Here is a 16,118-nt window from a genome sequence, read left to right as displayed (position 1 = left end):
ATCATCAGTCCAATAAAGTTTCACAGTTGAAACATTTTTTTCTTCTAAAAATACGAAAGAGATCTGGGAGATTAGCCTAGGTAAGTTTTCTTTCTTTCTCTTTTCGGTTTTTTGTTCAGTCATAATGAGCACACAGACATTCGTCTGTCAGTGACATTTTCGAGTGGGTTGGTTCAAATGGTCATTGTTATGCCTGGAAGGCAAGGGCAGGTTTTGTTTGGCAGGTAAGTTCCACCAAATAAAAGACAACATGCACAGATGATAGTGGGGTGGGAAGAAGCGCTGAGAAAATAGCTAACCATATGTTTGACCATGAAAGAACATAACAAAACATTTCCCATTGGGATTAGGATTTTTGTCTGTCTTTTTTCACAAACATCATAATGAAAAGTCAACGTGAATGGAAGAACGACGAGATTTCTATTGGTTTGAGGAAGGGGTACTTCTGTATTCCACGGACCCTTTGTGGTGGTCGCAGATACCCCCTTATAGGATAATATTCAGTATATAATAAAAGAAAAGAGTAAATTACTTCCTCATCCAACCCCCCCGAAATCCTTTCAAAGAACCAAAATGCAACCCAAAAGAATGTTTGAGCTCATGCGATCATGCACAAGGCTACTTTTAGAGCTAGCATCTTATCTTTAACCCGTTACTCGTGAGCACCGCTGTGCTCTTTGAAGCATCCAGAGTACTCATGTCCGATTTTCATACGATCACTTGATCAACGGCCCAAGTAAATACCTTGCACAAATCGTGTTGAAGCATGGGAATGTCAAACTTGCCGTAAGAGTGTTCTTTTTTTGATGATGGGTACAGGCAGTTCTCACGACTAGAAAAATGTTGAACACTTCTGTTTTAGAGTGAGTATCTAAAAATCGTGGCCTCTCCATGAGAAGGAGAGGAGACTAACAGTGCTCCAGCCCTGAGGGAGTTCCTATTTTTGTATTTTTTATACTACAAATTTGTTTTAGAGCTGCTTGTGTAAAAACTTGGGCTTGGGCTCTTCGAAAAATCTCAGCCTGGGGACCCGGCTTCAGGATATGGGATGTTGAAAGTGCCTCCCCTTTTCAAGCAATTGCTATTCATGTACCCCCAAGTGGGTTTTCAGGCCAGAATTTTTAAGGGCATCTCTCAAATACATTTATCGTATGGGAAAAAAATTAGACCTTTGGCTGACTTTTTGGCCTCACTCACTTTATCATTCACTTTTTAATTATACCAGACGAAAAAAATCGAACGATTTAGTATTGTTAAGAAAACTATTTTATATTGGCTACTGCTCATTATCATAGATTTTTGCCAGGGTCAAAATTTTTTCTCTTATCCTTTTCCTTTATGCATCGTTTCCTGGCTCCATCTTTTTATTCCCTTCATAAATTTTAGAAACATCAAATATCCCTATGTACACTAGCACCATTCCTTAAATACAGTGACAAACAAATTGGTAATTACAGTTCTATTATCACGTTAAATATATTTTCTACCAGGGGGCAGCTCGTCATGAAGGTGGAAAGGAGCTCCCCCTCCCCCTCCCCTACTTTCCTAGAGCCATCAGTTTAATGCCCTGAAACGTCTAAATGATAATTCAATGTATTCGGGTGTGGATGATATAAAGCATGACAAAAAAAATTAATTAAAAACACACAAAAAATTTAGTTTTACTGCAGCGTATGAACAGCCAATCATTCATTTGTTACACAAAACTCTTTCCTGCATTGCATTTGTATTCCAGGAAAATTGTAAATAATGCTGCATACATATAACATTCAGATGACTGAAAATAGACTTGATTTTGTGCGACAAGGTTTATACTGATGTAGATGTTATGTAGCAATAGTTTTTTTCACAAATTATCTAAAAAATTAGAACAAATTAGTTATCAAAGTTAATTAAAATAACAATGTTTTTGAAAATTGACCACCTGTATCTAACAATGAATATTTGATTCAGCAACCCCCCCCCCCCCCCCATCCTGAAAAAAATTTCCTGCCAGGAGCTGCCACTGAATTCTACCTCGGAAATACTGTATAGCGGCACCCTGCCCTGACCTATCTCACGGCACACCTGTTCAGGAATTACTGCTCTACCAGCACCTCCTAGAGATAGATCTTCCTCTATCTCTAGGAGGTGCTGGCTCTACTCTGCACTGTTTAATTTTGAAAGTCAAAAATATCACTTCAAATGAAACCATGGCTCTAGAAGCGCACGCAGAGAAGGGACAAAAAGGGACAAAGACAGTTCTTGCTCTTCCTTGTGGGATCAGAAATAGATAGTTTAAAAATTCAAAGAAAAATATCAATAATATTTTAATTAAATTCCTTCGTTTTGAAATGCCAATTTTTTAACGTTAGTAATAAAAAATTTTTCATAAGATATTCCCTGTATCCCCCCCCCCCCACCCTGCTATGGGCTGCAGCAGGACTCCCAGACCAGATTTTTCATGGGCCCCTACAAAGAGAATTTGTTGTAAGGTGAAAAACTGGGCTCCTGGGCTGGAGCCCTGTCAGCCCCGAATTCGAGGGAGCCATGATTCTCTTCACTCCCCAAGTAAATTCAAGTAATCAACTAAATTGCATGCTATTGAGATTCAGTTCTGAGCGTCTGTCATACCAGACATGGCCTTTGTCTCTTCAGGGATTTAAGCCTTTTGACTGTGTGGGCCATGCTGGGAAGTGCTGAGCATCTAGCAAGGACGTTTTAACAAATATTTTTCCTGCATAATACAAGCGAAAAGACTAACTACTATGCTGACGCGGTGCTTGTTCCAAGAAATAGGAAGTTTATTTTTTATTTTGTGCAAAACACAGTATTGACATTTAGGGCAGGGGCACGAAAAATCTAAGTCTGGGATTCAGTGAAAGAAGCAAGCCCGAGCGGCTTGATACCAAGGTGTGAGGTCCCAGCATCAAGGGCGGCTCCTGACTAAACTGTCAATAGTGTGAGATGTAGTTTTGGCTCTCTTCTAGCGTATAAGTTGTAAAATGACCCTGAGAACCCGCCGCTGTATTTTAGAGCTACACTGCAGCCAAAAAAACTGGTGCACCTGCCTAATACTGTGTAGGGCCCCAGCGAGCCTGCAGAAGTGCCGCAACACGACGTGGCATGGACTCGACTAATGTCTGAAGTAGTGCTGGAGGTAATTGACACTATGAATCCAGCAGGGCTGTCCTTAAATCCATAGGAGTAAGAGGGGGGTGGAGATCTCTTTTGAACAGCACGTTGCAAGGCATCCCAGATATGTTCAATAATGTTCATGTGTGGGGATTTTGGTGGCCAGCGGAAGTGTCTAAAGTCAGAAGTGTTTCCTGGAGCCACTTTGTAGCAATTCTGGACGTGTGGGGTGTCGCATTGTCCTGCTGAAATTGTCCAAGTCCGTCGGAATGCACAATGGACGTGAATGGGTGCAGGTGATCAGACAGGATGCTTACATACCTGTCACCTGTCAGAGTCATATCTCGACGTATCAGGGGTCCCATATCACTCCAACTGCACACGCCCCATACCATCACAGAGCCACCACCAGCATGAACAGTCCCCTGTTGACGTAGGTTCCATGGATTCATGAGGTTGTCTCCATACCTGTACACGTCCATCAGCTCGAAGCAATTGGAACAGAGACTTGTCAGACCAGGCAACGTGTTTCCAGTCCTCAACAGTCTGATGTCGGGCCCAGGCGAGGCGTAAAGCTTTGTGTCGTGCAGTCATCAAGGATACACGAGTGGGCTTTTGGCTCCGAAAGCCCATATCGATGATGTTTCGTTGAATGGTTCGCACGCTGACGCTTGTTGATGGCCCAGCATTGAAATCTGCAGCAATTTGCGGAAGGGTTGCATGTCTGTCACGTTTAATGATTCTCGTCAGTCGTTGTTGATCCCATTCTTGCATGATCTTTTTCCGGCCGCAGCGATGTCGTAGATTTAATTTCTTACCGGATTCCCGATATTCACGGTACACTCGTGAAATGGTCATACATGAAAATCCAAATTTCATCGCTACCTCGGAAATGCTATGTCCCATCTCTCGTGAGCCGACTATAACACCACGTTCAAACTCACTTAAATCTCGATAACTTGCCATTGTAGCAGCAGTAACCGATCTAACAACTATGCCAGACACTTGTTGTGTTATATACCACCAATATGCGTTAGGAGGTAAGGGGCAGTGAAATTTGGCTGACAGGGAGGGGGGGCTAAAATTTTGCTTACGTAATACTTGAACAGCCCCAGGGGCTCTTGAGAAGGTGTCTGCTGCTAAAAGCTGTTTAGCTGGAGTGTATGAGATTGAGAATGAATACCTTATAATCCTTAGCCTGAAGTGTCGCAAACGAGTCGTTAATTCATCCAGTTACTTGGTTGAAAATATGGGCACAAGTGGTCTGTGATCGGTCTCAAGATGCACATCGAGTCCCACAATGAAGTCTTCAAATTTCTCACAAGCTCGAGTGCTAACGCTTCTTTTTCGATTTGAGCTTATCTTCTTTCTGCAATGGACATAGTTCTTGATGCGTAGGCCACAGGGTACCATCCTTTTGTACTTGAAGCAACACTTCCCATGCCATAAGACTATGTAATTTGCAGAGACGATGACCGGTAGCTTAGACACGCTTTTCAATAGCGGGTGAATCTGAGCTAAAATTTCGCTAAAATTTGGTATGAACTCAGCCAAATATTTCACCATTCCAATGAAATGTTGCATTTCACGTACATATTTTGTTGGTTGAAGATTTTCTGTGGCTTCTACTTTCATTGGGTCCGGCCGGATTCATTTGTGGTCTATCAGATGACCTAAGAACCTTACTTCAATGATGCTGAAGACACTTGTCCTTGTTGAGGGTGCAGTTCGCATCACGGAACCATCGAAGAACTTCTCTGAGATGTCCTTCATGTTCTTCTTGAGTACCCCATACTAAAGTGTTGTCTGTCAGGTTTGTCACAGCTGGGATACCCTGTAGAAGGTTTGCAACGTCGCGTTGAATAACTTCTGGAGCTTAAGAAACTCTGTGTATGTATATATATATATATATATATATATATATATAGAAGTTTCAAGAACCTGAACCTCGCAAAAGGCGTGATGAAAGTCATCAACCTTCAAGACTTTTGTGCCAAAATCCTGTTTTGGCATCGATCTTGGAAAAGATCCTGGCTTCTGGGGATATCTGAACATTTGGTTTCGCTGCTAACCCAAGTGGAGCACACCATTCATTCGGTTCTATGACTGATTCAATTATTCCATCCTTCAACATCGCATTGAGATGGTATTACTTTATCCATCAATGGGATAGGAACTAGCCTTGGAACATGAAGTGCAAAGAGTATGACACCAGGATTCAGTTTGATTTCGTATTCTCCCAACAGTTCTCCAAGTCCATCGAAAATTTGAAGAGATTCTTTTTCCAGGTTGACTTGAGCTAGGATGTGAGCCGTCACTTTGAGTCGTTGAATCAACTTCAGTTGGATACAATGTTTTCTTGACAATAGTGAACGATCGGGTCCCTTGATCCATAGGTGGAGATAGACTTGGAGGTCGTGGGGGTGGGGTGGGGGGCATGGTGATTATTTCCGGGGGGGGGCACAATGATGATGATGTCAATTCATATATGCATATATACATTAGATCAGTCGACTCCACCTTTGACTCTGGGGTGGGGGGCAATGCCCCCCAACGCCCCTTCCCCCATCCCGTATCTCCGCCCATGCCTTGATCACATAGACTTTTGTTGACGTAGAGGCTGATTTGCAAGCTAGTTGGCACTCAAACATTCTCTTGATGTCCAAATTCGCTGCACCAGGACTCGAAAGGTTTCAGTCAGGAAGTTTGAGTTTTTGAAATCTGTTTTTCTTCCATCTGTAGAAACTAGCTAGGACACCTGTCACGTCTGCTCTTGAATCTACCAGATGAGTTGATTCTGACATTTTCATCCAGTTGACTCTGACATCTCCAACTAAGATGGTTTCCCAAGTCTCTTTGCGCAATGACGCGGATGATACTAAGTAGCCAAGGAATGTCTTTGATGTCTTCATCCCAACTTTACGCACTGGTGAAGTGTTCACAGTTACCCTTGACTTGCAAACCCCAGCAAAGTGATTTTTCTTACCTCACTTATGACACGTGGCATCCTTGGGCAGAAATTCTTGTCATGAAACCGCACCAAAAAGAAGAAGCAGCTTCATTGCTACTACGGGTCTGGCCCTGCTTTTCCTTCATTGATTGCTCTTTTTTCTTGGACTCTGAGCCATGGCTCTCCGGTTGATTCCTGCAACCGTGGCCGGGTTCGTGGGTTCCTAGCTTGCTCTAAGCTGGTTTAACGCAGGGTTATGTATCTCCTCCAGCTGCTTCTTCACCAATTAAAATTGCCTTGCCATGGTGATAGCTTTCTCCAGAGTCAGACCTTGCTTCAGTTTTGGACAATCCTCGGTTGCTGACACCCACGGCGATGTGGTCGTGGATCATCTCTTTTCCAGCAAGTGGTGAAACATACAAGAAATTGTTGCTGGTGAAGGATCAAAGTACACTGATGCGACTGAAAATTAAAATCATTGAGAGGGATGATGAGTTTTCATTTCGTTATCCTATTCTGCTTCCGTCTAAACATCATGTACTGAGGTGTCTAATCAGAGAATATGACATAAAAAATAACCATGCTGATGTTCAAATTCTAGCTTCGAAACTTAGAGAGCTGTATTAGATCTTTTCATCGAGACGAGCTATAAGATATGTGTGATTTCACAGTGTGTGACTTGCAAAAGATTCAACTTGAAAGCCTTGACTAATCTACCCATGTTTCTGCCATTAGATCGAGTGAGAGATGATGCTGTGTTCGAAATCATCAGAATGGATTTGTGTGGTGCTCTATTCCTGAAGAACACAAAATGATGGATTGTGCTCTATACTTGTGCTGTACATAGGGCTATTCATTTGGAAATAGTCATTTCCTTGAGCACAGAGGCTTTCATCCAGTCATTTGGAAGGTTCATTGCAAGGAGAGGTAAACCCTCCATTTGGACAACAGCATGAACTTTACAGGAGCTGGTAGTTCTCTGGAAATACTTCATTGCAAAATAGTGCTGACTGATCTTGCGCCCATACAATGGAAGCTTATTCCTCCTACAGCCGCCTGGTGAAGAGGACAGTGGGAGTGTCTTATGGGTTCCATCAAACAACTCTTTCTGTGAGTACTCAGACATGCGTCTCTCAGCTACATGAAGAGTTACTAATACTCATGTGTGATGTGGAAGCCACAGTCAACAGTAGGTCTCTTACGTACATGTCAGATGGACCAGAGGAAATGTTCCCTCTGGCACCTACAATGTTGCTCCAGCAGATAAGGGACGTGATATCGACACCATCCATGCCAAATCCCTGAGCGTGAGATACATCCCAAAGTATAACAGAACAGCTCAGGAGCCGCTTCCGCTGGGAGTACCTGAGCCAACTCGTGCAATGTACTGGTGAGAAGAGCAGCACATTAAATGTGCTGCGTTGTATCGGTTGGCATGGAGAACCACTGGCCTCTGGGTAAAGTGAAAAAATTATTTTCCAGCAGAGATGGACATCCCCGTGTTTCTCAGATTTCAACGGAATCAGGTTTCCTTGTGTGGCCAATGCAGAAACTGTTCCCATTGCAAATTCATTCTGACAATGACCTACTACTCAAAGAACCTGAGAAAAGGTCTTGTTATGGCCGACTGATAAAAACCAGAATGAAACTCTTGTTTGAAGAAAACAAATAGGTCACTCTTACCATCTCCCACTGACCTGATCCCGTGCTGCTTAATTGTTTTTGGTCACTCACATGCTTTCACCATTTTGGTCATAAACTCTTTTTTTTCTACTCACTGACCTGGTCTTTGGCTCTCTAGGTCACTCTTTTGGTAACTCACTGACCTGATCCCTTGTTTTCTAGGTCACTCCTTTGGTCATTTACATGCTTGCAAATTCTCTAAGTAACTCGTTTGATCACTCACTGACCTAGTCCCTCGTTCTCAGCAGAAGCAGATTTATGGTTTTACAGCCGAAGACAAAAAAAATGTTTGCCACTTTACTCCCATTCCATTACTTTTCTTGCCCACTCATGACTCAAATTTTTGCCACCTCTCCAAACCTACCACTCTGGGCTTGCTAAGCCCTCCTGTAAATATGCCACTGCACCCGTAAACATTGTTAGTCTTGGGGGGGGGGGGTCGTCAATGATGCTCCCATGTTCTCTTCCCAGTATCTTTGCCTATATATACCGGTATACTAAACTAAAAATGCATTTGTTACTTAGTTACAGTTTGTTTTTTTTAAAGTGAAATTGTGCATTTTCTATCATGACACTGTGGTTTCTTTTTTTTTCAAGAGCTCAAGAATAGTTTTGAAATTGCTCCTCGTGACATGATGAATATTGTGCTTTTTGCTAAGTCATCTGAAGAAAAAAGCAACTGGATGGCTAATTTAATAATTTTGAATACTCGAAGGTATGTTCAATTATAACTTTCAAAAAATTTCTCTAGAATTTCTTTATAATAATACTTCTAAACTTGTGTGATATGCTGGACCAGGGGTGGATCAACCTTTTGGGGGGGAGGGAACAAAGGGCTTGAGGGGGCTCAAGCAATTTCTTCCAGATAAATTTCAAGTTGCAAACTTTTAAAAATCATTTAAATTTACAAAAATTGGCTCAAATAGGGTATAAAAATATTTCTTTTTTGATGTTTTTATTCTTTCATGAAAGTACTTTTTTCAATTTAATTTTTTATTGTCTTGGTGGAAGGGACATGAGACTCCCTATGTCCCCACCCCTACTTACATCTCTGTTGGGACTGATGATAAATGTGCCAAAGAAGTCATGATTTTACATTCAAATACTTTTAAGTATTATGAGTAAATCTGGACCAAAATTTAGAGGAAATATCCTGTATTCTAATAAAAACTGCAATCAAAATTTGTGACTACTGCACAACGCAATAAATTGAGGGAAGGAAGTTATTTCAATACCCACGATTTTTTTTAAAATTCAACTTGTTTTTTTTTACTGCAGTGTGGTTCATGGACATATGTGTATTCCCTAGAATCTCTGAAAATGAATGTCATATGTATGTGCATGTGTAATGTTTTGATGTTCTCAGAGTCTATCAAGAGAAATAAGTTTCTTGTATTTGGCGGCAGAGAACAATTTTCACCACAGAAATTGAAAAAATAATCATTTCAGATTCATTTCCTTAATGATCATCACATTACACTATTTTTTTTTAAGATCTGCAATAAAGTTAAACACTAGATATTAAACTGTGTCTGGTCTGCAAAGAGAGCAGATGTTGTACTTAGGATTTAATTTCTCAATTACTGTAATTTTTTTAACCACTCCTCCAGCCTTCAGAAGTCGCTCAAAAATCAGTAGTTTGGTTGCATATGGTAGAGGAAAACTTAGGAATATAATAGCTTTATGCATGAAAAAGATAGATTGGCCTTGTCTAGTTACGGGCCCAGTATTGGATTAAAGTTGACAGAGGCCCCGGGCGCAAAAGAAAATATTGGGCTCCTTGAATTAGGAAAAAGTGTGGAGTTTTAATTTTCAGAGCCTTTTAGATGGCAGCGCCCAGTGCGGCCGCCGTTAAATCTTCCTCTGTACGGGCCTAGTAATAAAACATGATCAGTAAGTCCTTCGTTACAGATCATCATTATATCTATAAGCAGCAGTTTAACATATGGTAAATGGTTCCCAAACCAACATTTTTGGAGCGCAACCCCCCTTTAGACAAGAGTTTTCCATCAAGAGTTTAGACATCTTCGTTTTTGTCTTCATCTGGGCTGTCATTGCCATTGTCAATTTCGAAGAGAATATCATCTTCAGTTCCGTCCATCACATTGCTGATGCAACACTTTTTGAAGGATCGGATGATAATTTCGGCAGAAACAGAGTTCCACGCCTCATGCACCCATTGGCACACTACACTAGGCCAATGTCAGGTTTCTCCAAGGCACCACTTTTTGTAGTTTTTTTATCATCGGAACTCATCCATTCGATCCACAAATAGTCTGAATGGCTTATTGATGCTCACATCTAAAGGCTGTACAATCGACGTTAGCCCACCTGGTATCAAAGCCAATGATGTTTTCGATTTCTTTGCCTCTGCTTTGATATTATCGGTTCTGTGGGGGTTTGAACATATCCCATACCAATAATGCCGGTTTCTTGAACACTGCTACAAAAATCACTACTGATTGCGGGGGTCGATATTTTCTCTACGAGTATATACGGTATATTAATACATTAATAATAACTTGATCTGTTGATTATTGTGCATTCATAATTAGTAAAGCCCGGAAGTTTAGGCACTAAAAATGGTCAAAATAGGCAGACAAAAAGGCACTAAAAAAGCTTAGAATACGCACTAAAAAAGTCATTTATAATTAACAGGATAAAGAAAAAATTACTAAAAGCCTAGATATTTAGTGTTCAAAAATTGGTTAAAAAAGTGGTTGTACTCACTGCCTCTACAGTTTCAATTATAGCTCATATTAACTACATTTTCGAAATCAAATTGGTTTTGTACCAAAATAAAGTATTTGTAATTGCTCAAGATTCCAGAGCAGCATTACTAAATGCTGTATTTCGAACACCATCCGTTCAAAGCAAAGCCCATAGAGAAAATGATTATGTGGGGATTATTCTTTCGAGTTATGAATGATTCTCATTTATTGGTTGCATTATTTGGAAAACTTATAATTATATTTTTATGGTTGAAACACAGCCACCATGTTATACTGTTATAAAAAAAATATTCATACTACCAAACATATCCACCCCTCGTGGGGAAATGGTTGAACGTCTGTTAGACGACATAAACCTCGCTATCATGAATGATGGCAGTTTCACTCATTTCCATGCCCCAAACAATAGTTTCACTGCAATAGATTTATCGTTATGCTCACCTTCACTCTTGCACAACTGGTCCTGGTCGGTTGATCCGGACCTCCACGGGAGCAATAATTTTCCTCTAGTGGTTAAGTGCCTCGACCGACGCCATAGCATACCTGAGGGACCTCCTCGGTGGAAGCTTGTGGCCGCCCGATGGGCAGACTTCACGATCTAGGCAGAAATCACGGTGGATATGGTTTCGCAACCCGACGTCGACCTTGTGACAAGTTGTATCATCTCTGCAGCAAATGAAACAATACCCAAAGTCTCCTCGAAACTTCCTAAATTTCCTAAACCTTGGTGGAACCACGAATGTAATCTTACGATTAAAGCACAAAAGAAAGCATGGAGTAGGTTCCGGCGGTATCCTACCCATGACAACAAGTTGGCATTTTTAAAAGCAAAGGCGATAGCGAGAAGAACCAGGCGCCAGGCTCAACGCGAGTCCTGGCAAAAGTTTACCACGGGAATCAATTCATCTACTTCATCTAAAGTCATTTGAGACCGGATCCGAAAAATAAATGGTCATTATCAGTCTCATCCGATCACTATTTTAAACACCAATGGCACTATCATCAGCGATGTGAAAGATATTGCGAATACGATCGCTGCCCATTTCGCCGCTGTCTCCAATGATGCGAACTATCCCCCATTGTTTCATCCCATTAAATCATCGGCCGAACGTACATCGTACACCTTCCGGCCTTTTACACCGGAGGGATACAATTCATTGTTCACCCTTCATGAACTGACGATGGCATTGCAGCGAAGTCCTGACTCAGCTGTAGGGCCCGATGCCATTCATTATTCCATGATTCGGCATCTCTCACCAGAATCACTGTCATATCTACTCATATTATTTAATCGGATCTGGGTCAGTCATTCATTTCTTGACATCTGGCGAGCAGCCATAGTTCTTGCATTCCCGAAGCCTGGCAAAACTCCTCAGCAACCGAACAGTTACAGACCTATTGCTTTGACCAGTTGTCTATGTAAGCTCATGGAACTCATGGTCAACTATCGCCTTATGCACTACCTTGAGGTTAACAATATTTTATCTAAACATCAAAACGGCTTTAGACGGTTCAGGTCCACAACATGCAATCTGTTACGCCTTGAGACATCAATTAGACAAGCATTTGTAAAGACGGAGCACATGATAGCCATATTTTTTGACATAGAAAAGGCCTATGACCGTACATGGAGGCACGGAATTCTTTCCGACCTCTATAATTGCAGCTTGCGGGGCAACTTGCCCATTTTTATTAAGAACTTTCTCGCTCGCCGCATCTTCCAGGTACGGATCGGAAGCACATTATCAGCTCCCCAAATTCAAGAACAAGGTGCACCTCAAGGTAGCAATTTAAGTGTAACACTTTTTATTTTAAGACTCAACGGGGTGTTGAACCAACTCCCGTTGTCTGTCACTGGCGCACTATATGGGGATGATCTGCTGATATCGTATCAATCAGTGAATATGAGTTCAGCCGAGAGACAATTACAAACCGCTCTTAACAAAATCAGCAAGTGGGCTCATGATAACTGTTTCTCTTTCTCTGCCGACAAAACCGTCGCTGTGCATTTTTGCCGGCGCCGTGAGCTTCATGATGGCCCACAATTATTTTTAAATAATAGTCAAATACCTATTGTAGAGAACACAAAATTCCTCTGCATTATATTTGACAAGAAACTTATATTTAAACCTCATATTTCACAGTTGAGAGCTCGTTGCATGAAGATGATGAACCTCTTGAAGGTCATCTCTTCTACAACATGGGGAGCAGACCGTAAGTCTCTTATTCACCTGTATAAAGCTCTGATAAGATCGAAGCTCGACTACGGCTCCATCATATACGGGTCAGCACCCTGTAGTTATCTGAGTGTGATCGACCCAGTCCACCATTTAGCCCTCCGGATTTGGTCAGGAGCTTTCCGAACTTCTCCCATGGAGAGTCTCTTTGTGGAATGCAACGAGCCATCTCTTACAACAAGACGCCTACAGCTCTCTTTGAAATATTATATTAAAATGAAGTCTCTGCCAGATCATCCACTTCATAATGTCATTTTCAATCCCTCATTTCATAGACTTTTTGCTGCTCGCCCTTCATGTGTTCCATCCTATGGTCTTCGTATGAGGGCACTCACAGAAGAACTACAAATAGACATCAGTCCTGTGGCACCTGTTGCTCGGCAACTGGCACCGTGGCAGCAGTTTCCGCCAGATGTGTCTCTTTCATTATCATTATACCCTAGAGCCACCACAACAGATGTCATATATCGACAAATATTCCTTAGGCACAGGGGTAGGTACAACAGGTACTTCCCCATATATACCGACGGCTCCAAGAGCCCTGGCCATGTCGGTTGTGCCTTCATCTGCTGTGAGAAGACATCTTTTAAACTATCAGATTCATTCTGTATCTACTCGGCGGAACTATACGCTATCCTTCATGCTCTACGTCGTATATGAAGCAAACGCCACCGCCGATGCATCGTTTACAGTGACTCTCTCAGCGCACTGCAAGCACTGTGTTCCTTAAGTTTTCATACCCATCCTTTCATTCAAGCCATTTTTCATGAATTACACTACCTCATCCATCACAGTACCACAATAAAATTTTACTGGGTACCAGGTCATGTTGGTACACTGGGCAACAAAAAAGCAGACACCGCAGCTTGAACAACAACCAATATCGATAATAGCCTTTTGGTACCTGTCAGTGACCACTTCTCAATCCTCCGGGAAATGATGTATCGCCGCTGGCAGGATCATTGGGACAATCAAATTAATAACAAATTACATGCTATCAAGCCCACACTTGGCCATTGGCGTTCGAGCTGCAGAACTAACCAAAAGGAGGAAGTTCTGCTTGCCCGGTTGCGCATAGGACACAGTCGCATCACACAATCATATCTTTTATTACGAGAGAGTCAACCACAGTGCCCTCATTGTCAAAGTCCATTTACCATTGCTCATGCTTTTACTTCTTCGCACCATCATCATCATCATTTTACGACCGCTTTTGGTCAGAATCATCATTCACTTCGTGACATTTTATGTGACAATAGCGATGCATCTCACATTTTTAAATTCATCAAAGCCATTGATTTATTTGACAAATTATAGTGTTTTACAATTCATGTCATTTTTTACGCATAGTTTTATTTTCTGCATTTGACAAGAATAAGTTTCATCTGATTTTTAATTAATCATTTGTTTTGGCGCATTTTGGCCTTATTGGCCCTTGCGCCATTAAATCAAAAATCCAATCCAACTACCAAACATATACAGACATATACTTTAAGGGCAGGGCACGGTGTAGCCGCACTTATCACATGGCCCTTTGGGAGTCTGGTCAATTCAGTAGAACACTAAATACCTAAAATAACATGCCACTGTTGTTTGCAGTACATTTATGGTGTAAAAAATAAAATGAGCCTCAATATAATACAGGTGCAGGGTCCTTTCAACTCCTGCATAGCCAAGACGTAAACTCATGACCTTTTGGGACATTGATCAGTCAGCTGTACATATATATATACATTGCAGTTCCATGCATGAGCAAGATGTGTTATAAGGAGAAAAAAAACTTAGAATTTTCTTTTTCTTATCTTCTATATCTTCTTATATATGGCAGCGCGAAGAAGAAGCTGAACACATAGGCAGAGATAGACTTGGAAGTCTGGAAGGGGAACGGTTATTATTGCTTTGGGGCAAACTATGATGATGCCAGTTCATATATGCATTAAGATTCTGTCCATTCCACTTTTGACGCTGGGGGACCATTGCTGAACACTGTCATTTATTACAATGGCACTAAGTGTGGCGTTGATGTAGTAGTAGACGAGATGCTGAGGAAATACACTATAACGTGCAGAACTCACAGGGAGCCTGTTCATGTATTTTACGACGTCCTTTTCATTGTCACACTCAATGCTTGCATAATTTTCAAGGAATTCTCAGGCTCCACAGTTTCACGTTGAGGATTTCTTTTTGTGCTGGTGCTTTGCACAACAAATGCCCTCCAATTCTCCTACACCAAAAGCAAAAGAAATGTGCCTTCAACTTGGCAAGAGACCAAATGAGGCTTCTAATAGTGTGAAGGATGCTAAAAACTGTTTTTTGGAAAACATTCTGCTGTCAATGTCAAGCATGCATATTGTTCACAACTTGTGCTGATGTCTAACAAACTTTAGAACATATTGTGGGTTCGTTCATGCTCATGAATATAGTTTTGCTTTGAGCTGTACTAATTTACAATACATTTGAGCCATATCCCTACATAAGCCCTTTTTACTCTATTATAATTTGTATTTATGCAAAAGTTGTGAAACAAGTTATAAATCTTGAATTTATACCCAAGTCTGACAATATACCTCTAGAACCTAATGAAAATATTCAGTTGACTTCATAAGCGGAATGATTTAATAACGAGTAAAGCTTTTTGCCAATTTTGCTAACAGAACTTTCGAAGCCAAAGTGGCACATTGGTAAGATGCTCGTCTTCCACTATGAAGGTTACCATAAGTCCATGGATTTTAATCTGGGCATAGAGCATCAAAAGCAAGTTTTTTACCTACCGATCCTGGGGCGACCACTGATGGATGGAGCCCTCATTTCCCACCCAGTTCTTCTGGTTGTAAATTCTCGTATGGCAATATATGACCGGATTTGGTGTGCGGTAAAGTAGCAGAACTTTTGAAAAAATTGTATTATAGGTAGGGTGAGGTTAAAAGAGGACAAAGCCATAAGACATAGAGGTCTTACTGTATATGGTCATTTCAACATTGTTCATCAATCAAACAACAATTATGTTTAATTAGGCTTGAATCTCTTATGGGGGGATCAAGTTGACCCTGAAGTGCGGTTTTAGGTTAGTCCAAAATCTGGCTGTTCTACTATTAAAATTTTAGGATTTTCTACTGGATGGTTTATGCTTGAAAAAAAAATTGTTCATTTAAAAAAAATTTCCTATTTGATCATTTTTGTGGCACTTCTTTTCTCCTGATGCCCTAAGCATGTGTTTATTTTGCTTAATAGTTAATCCAGCCCTGCTAGAAACGAGTGCACATGGTCAGTAACAATGTGGAGGTTGGCGCTGGCATTGATGGATGCTTATTGTGGAAATAAGGGACTAAGAGTATGCCAGAAAAATACTACCCAGACCGTGGTTCTGCCACCACTCACTAAAACAGTTTTCATGTAGCTTTT

General features: G+C 41.1%; 1 protein-coding gene across 2 annotated transcripts in view; it reads left to right on the top strand.

Moving 5' to 3' along the window:
- Positions 1–16,118, top strand: part of Sos (Son of sevenless guanine nucleotide exchange factor) — a 530,159-nt gene that overhangs the window by 292,614 nt on the left and 221,427 nt on the right. For both annotated transcript variants that reach the window (XM_089247363.1, XM_089247362.1), the window contains one exon: positions 8,345–8,462. In XM_089247363.1, the coding sequence (XP_089103489.1) occupies positions 8,345–8,462 (118 nt within the window). The remainder of the gene's footprint in view (positions 1–8,344; positions 8,463–16,118) is intronic.

The sequence above is a fragment of the Pholcus phalangioides genome, unplaced genomic scaffold (genome assembly GCF_987345545.1).
Source record: "Pholcus phalangioides strain wild (caught in Gottingen) unplaced genomic scaffold, Ppha-v1.0 ptg000003l_1, whole genome shotgun sequence".
NCBI lineage: Eukaryota > Metazoa > Arthropoda > Arachnida > Araneae > Pholcidae > Pholcus > Pholcus phalangioides.
The sequence above is the reverse complement of the archived record's forward strand: the minus strand, read 5'-3'. Positions and strand labels throughout refer to the sequence as shown.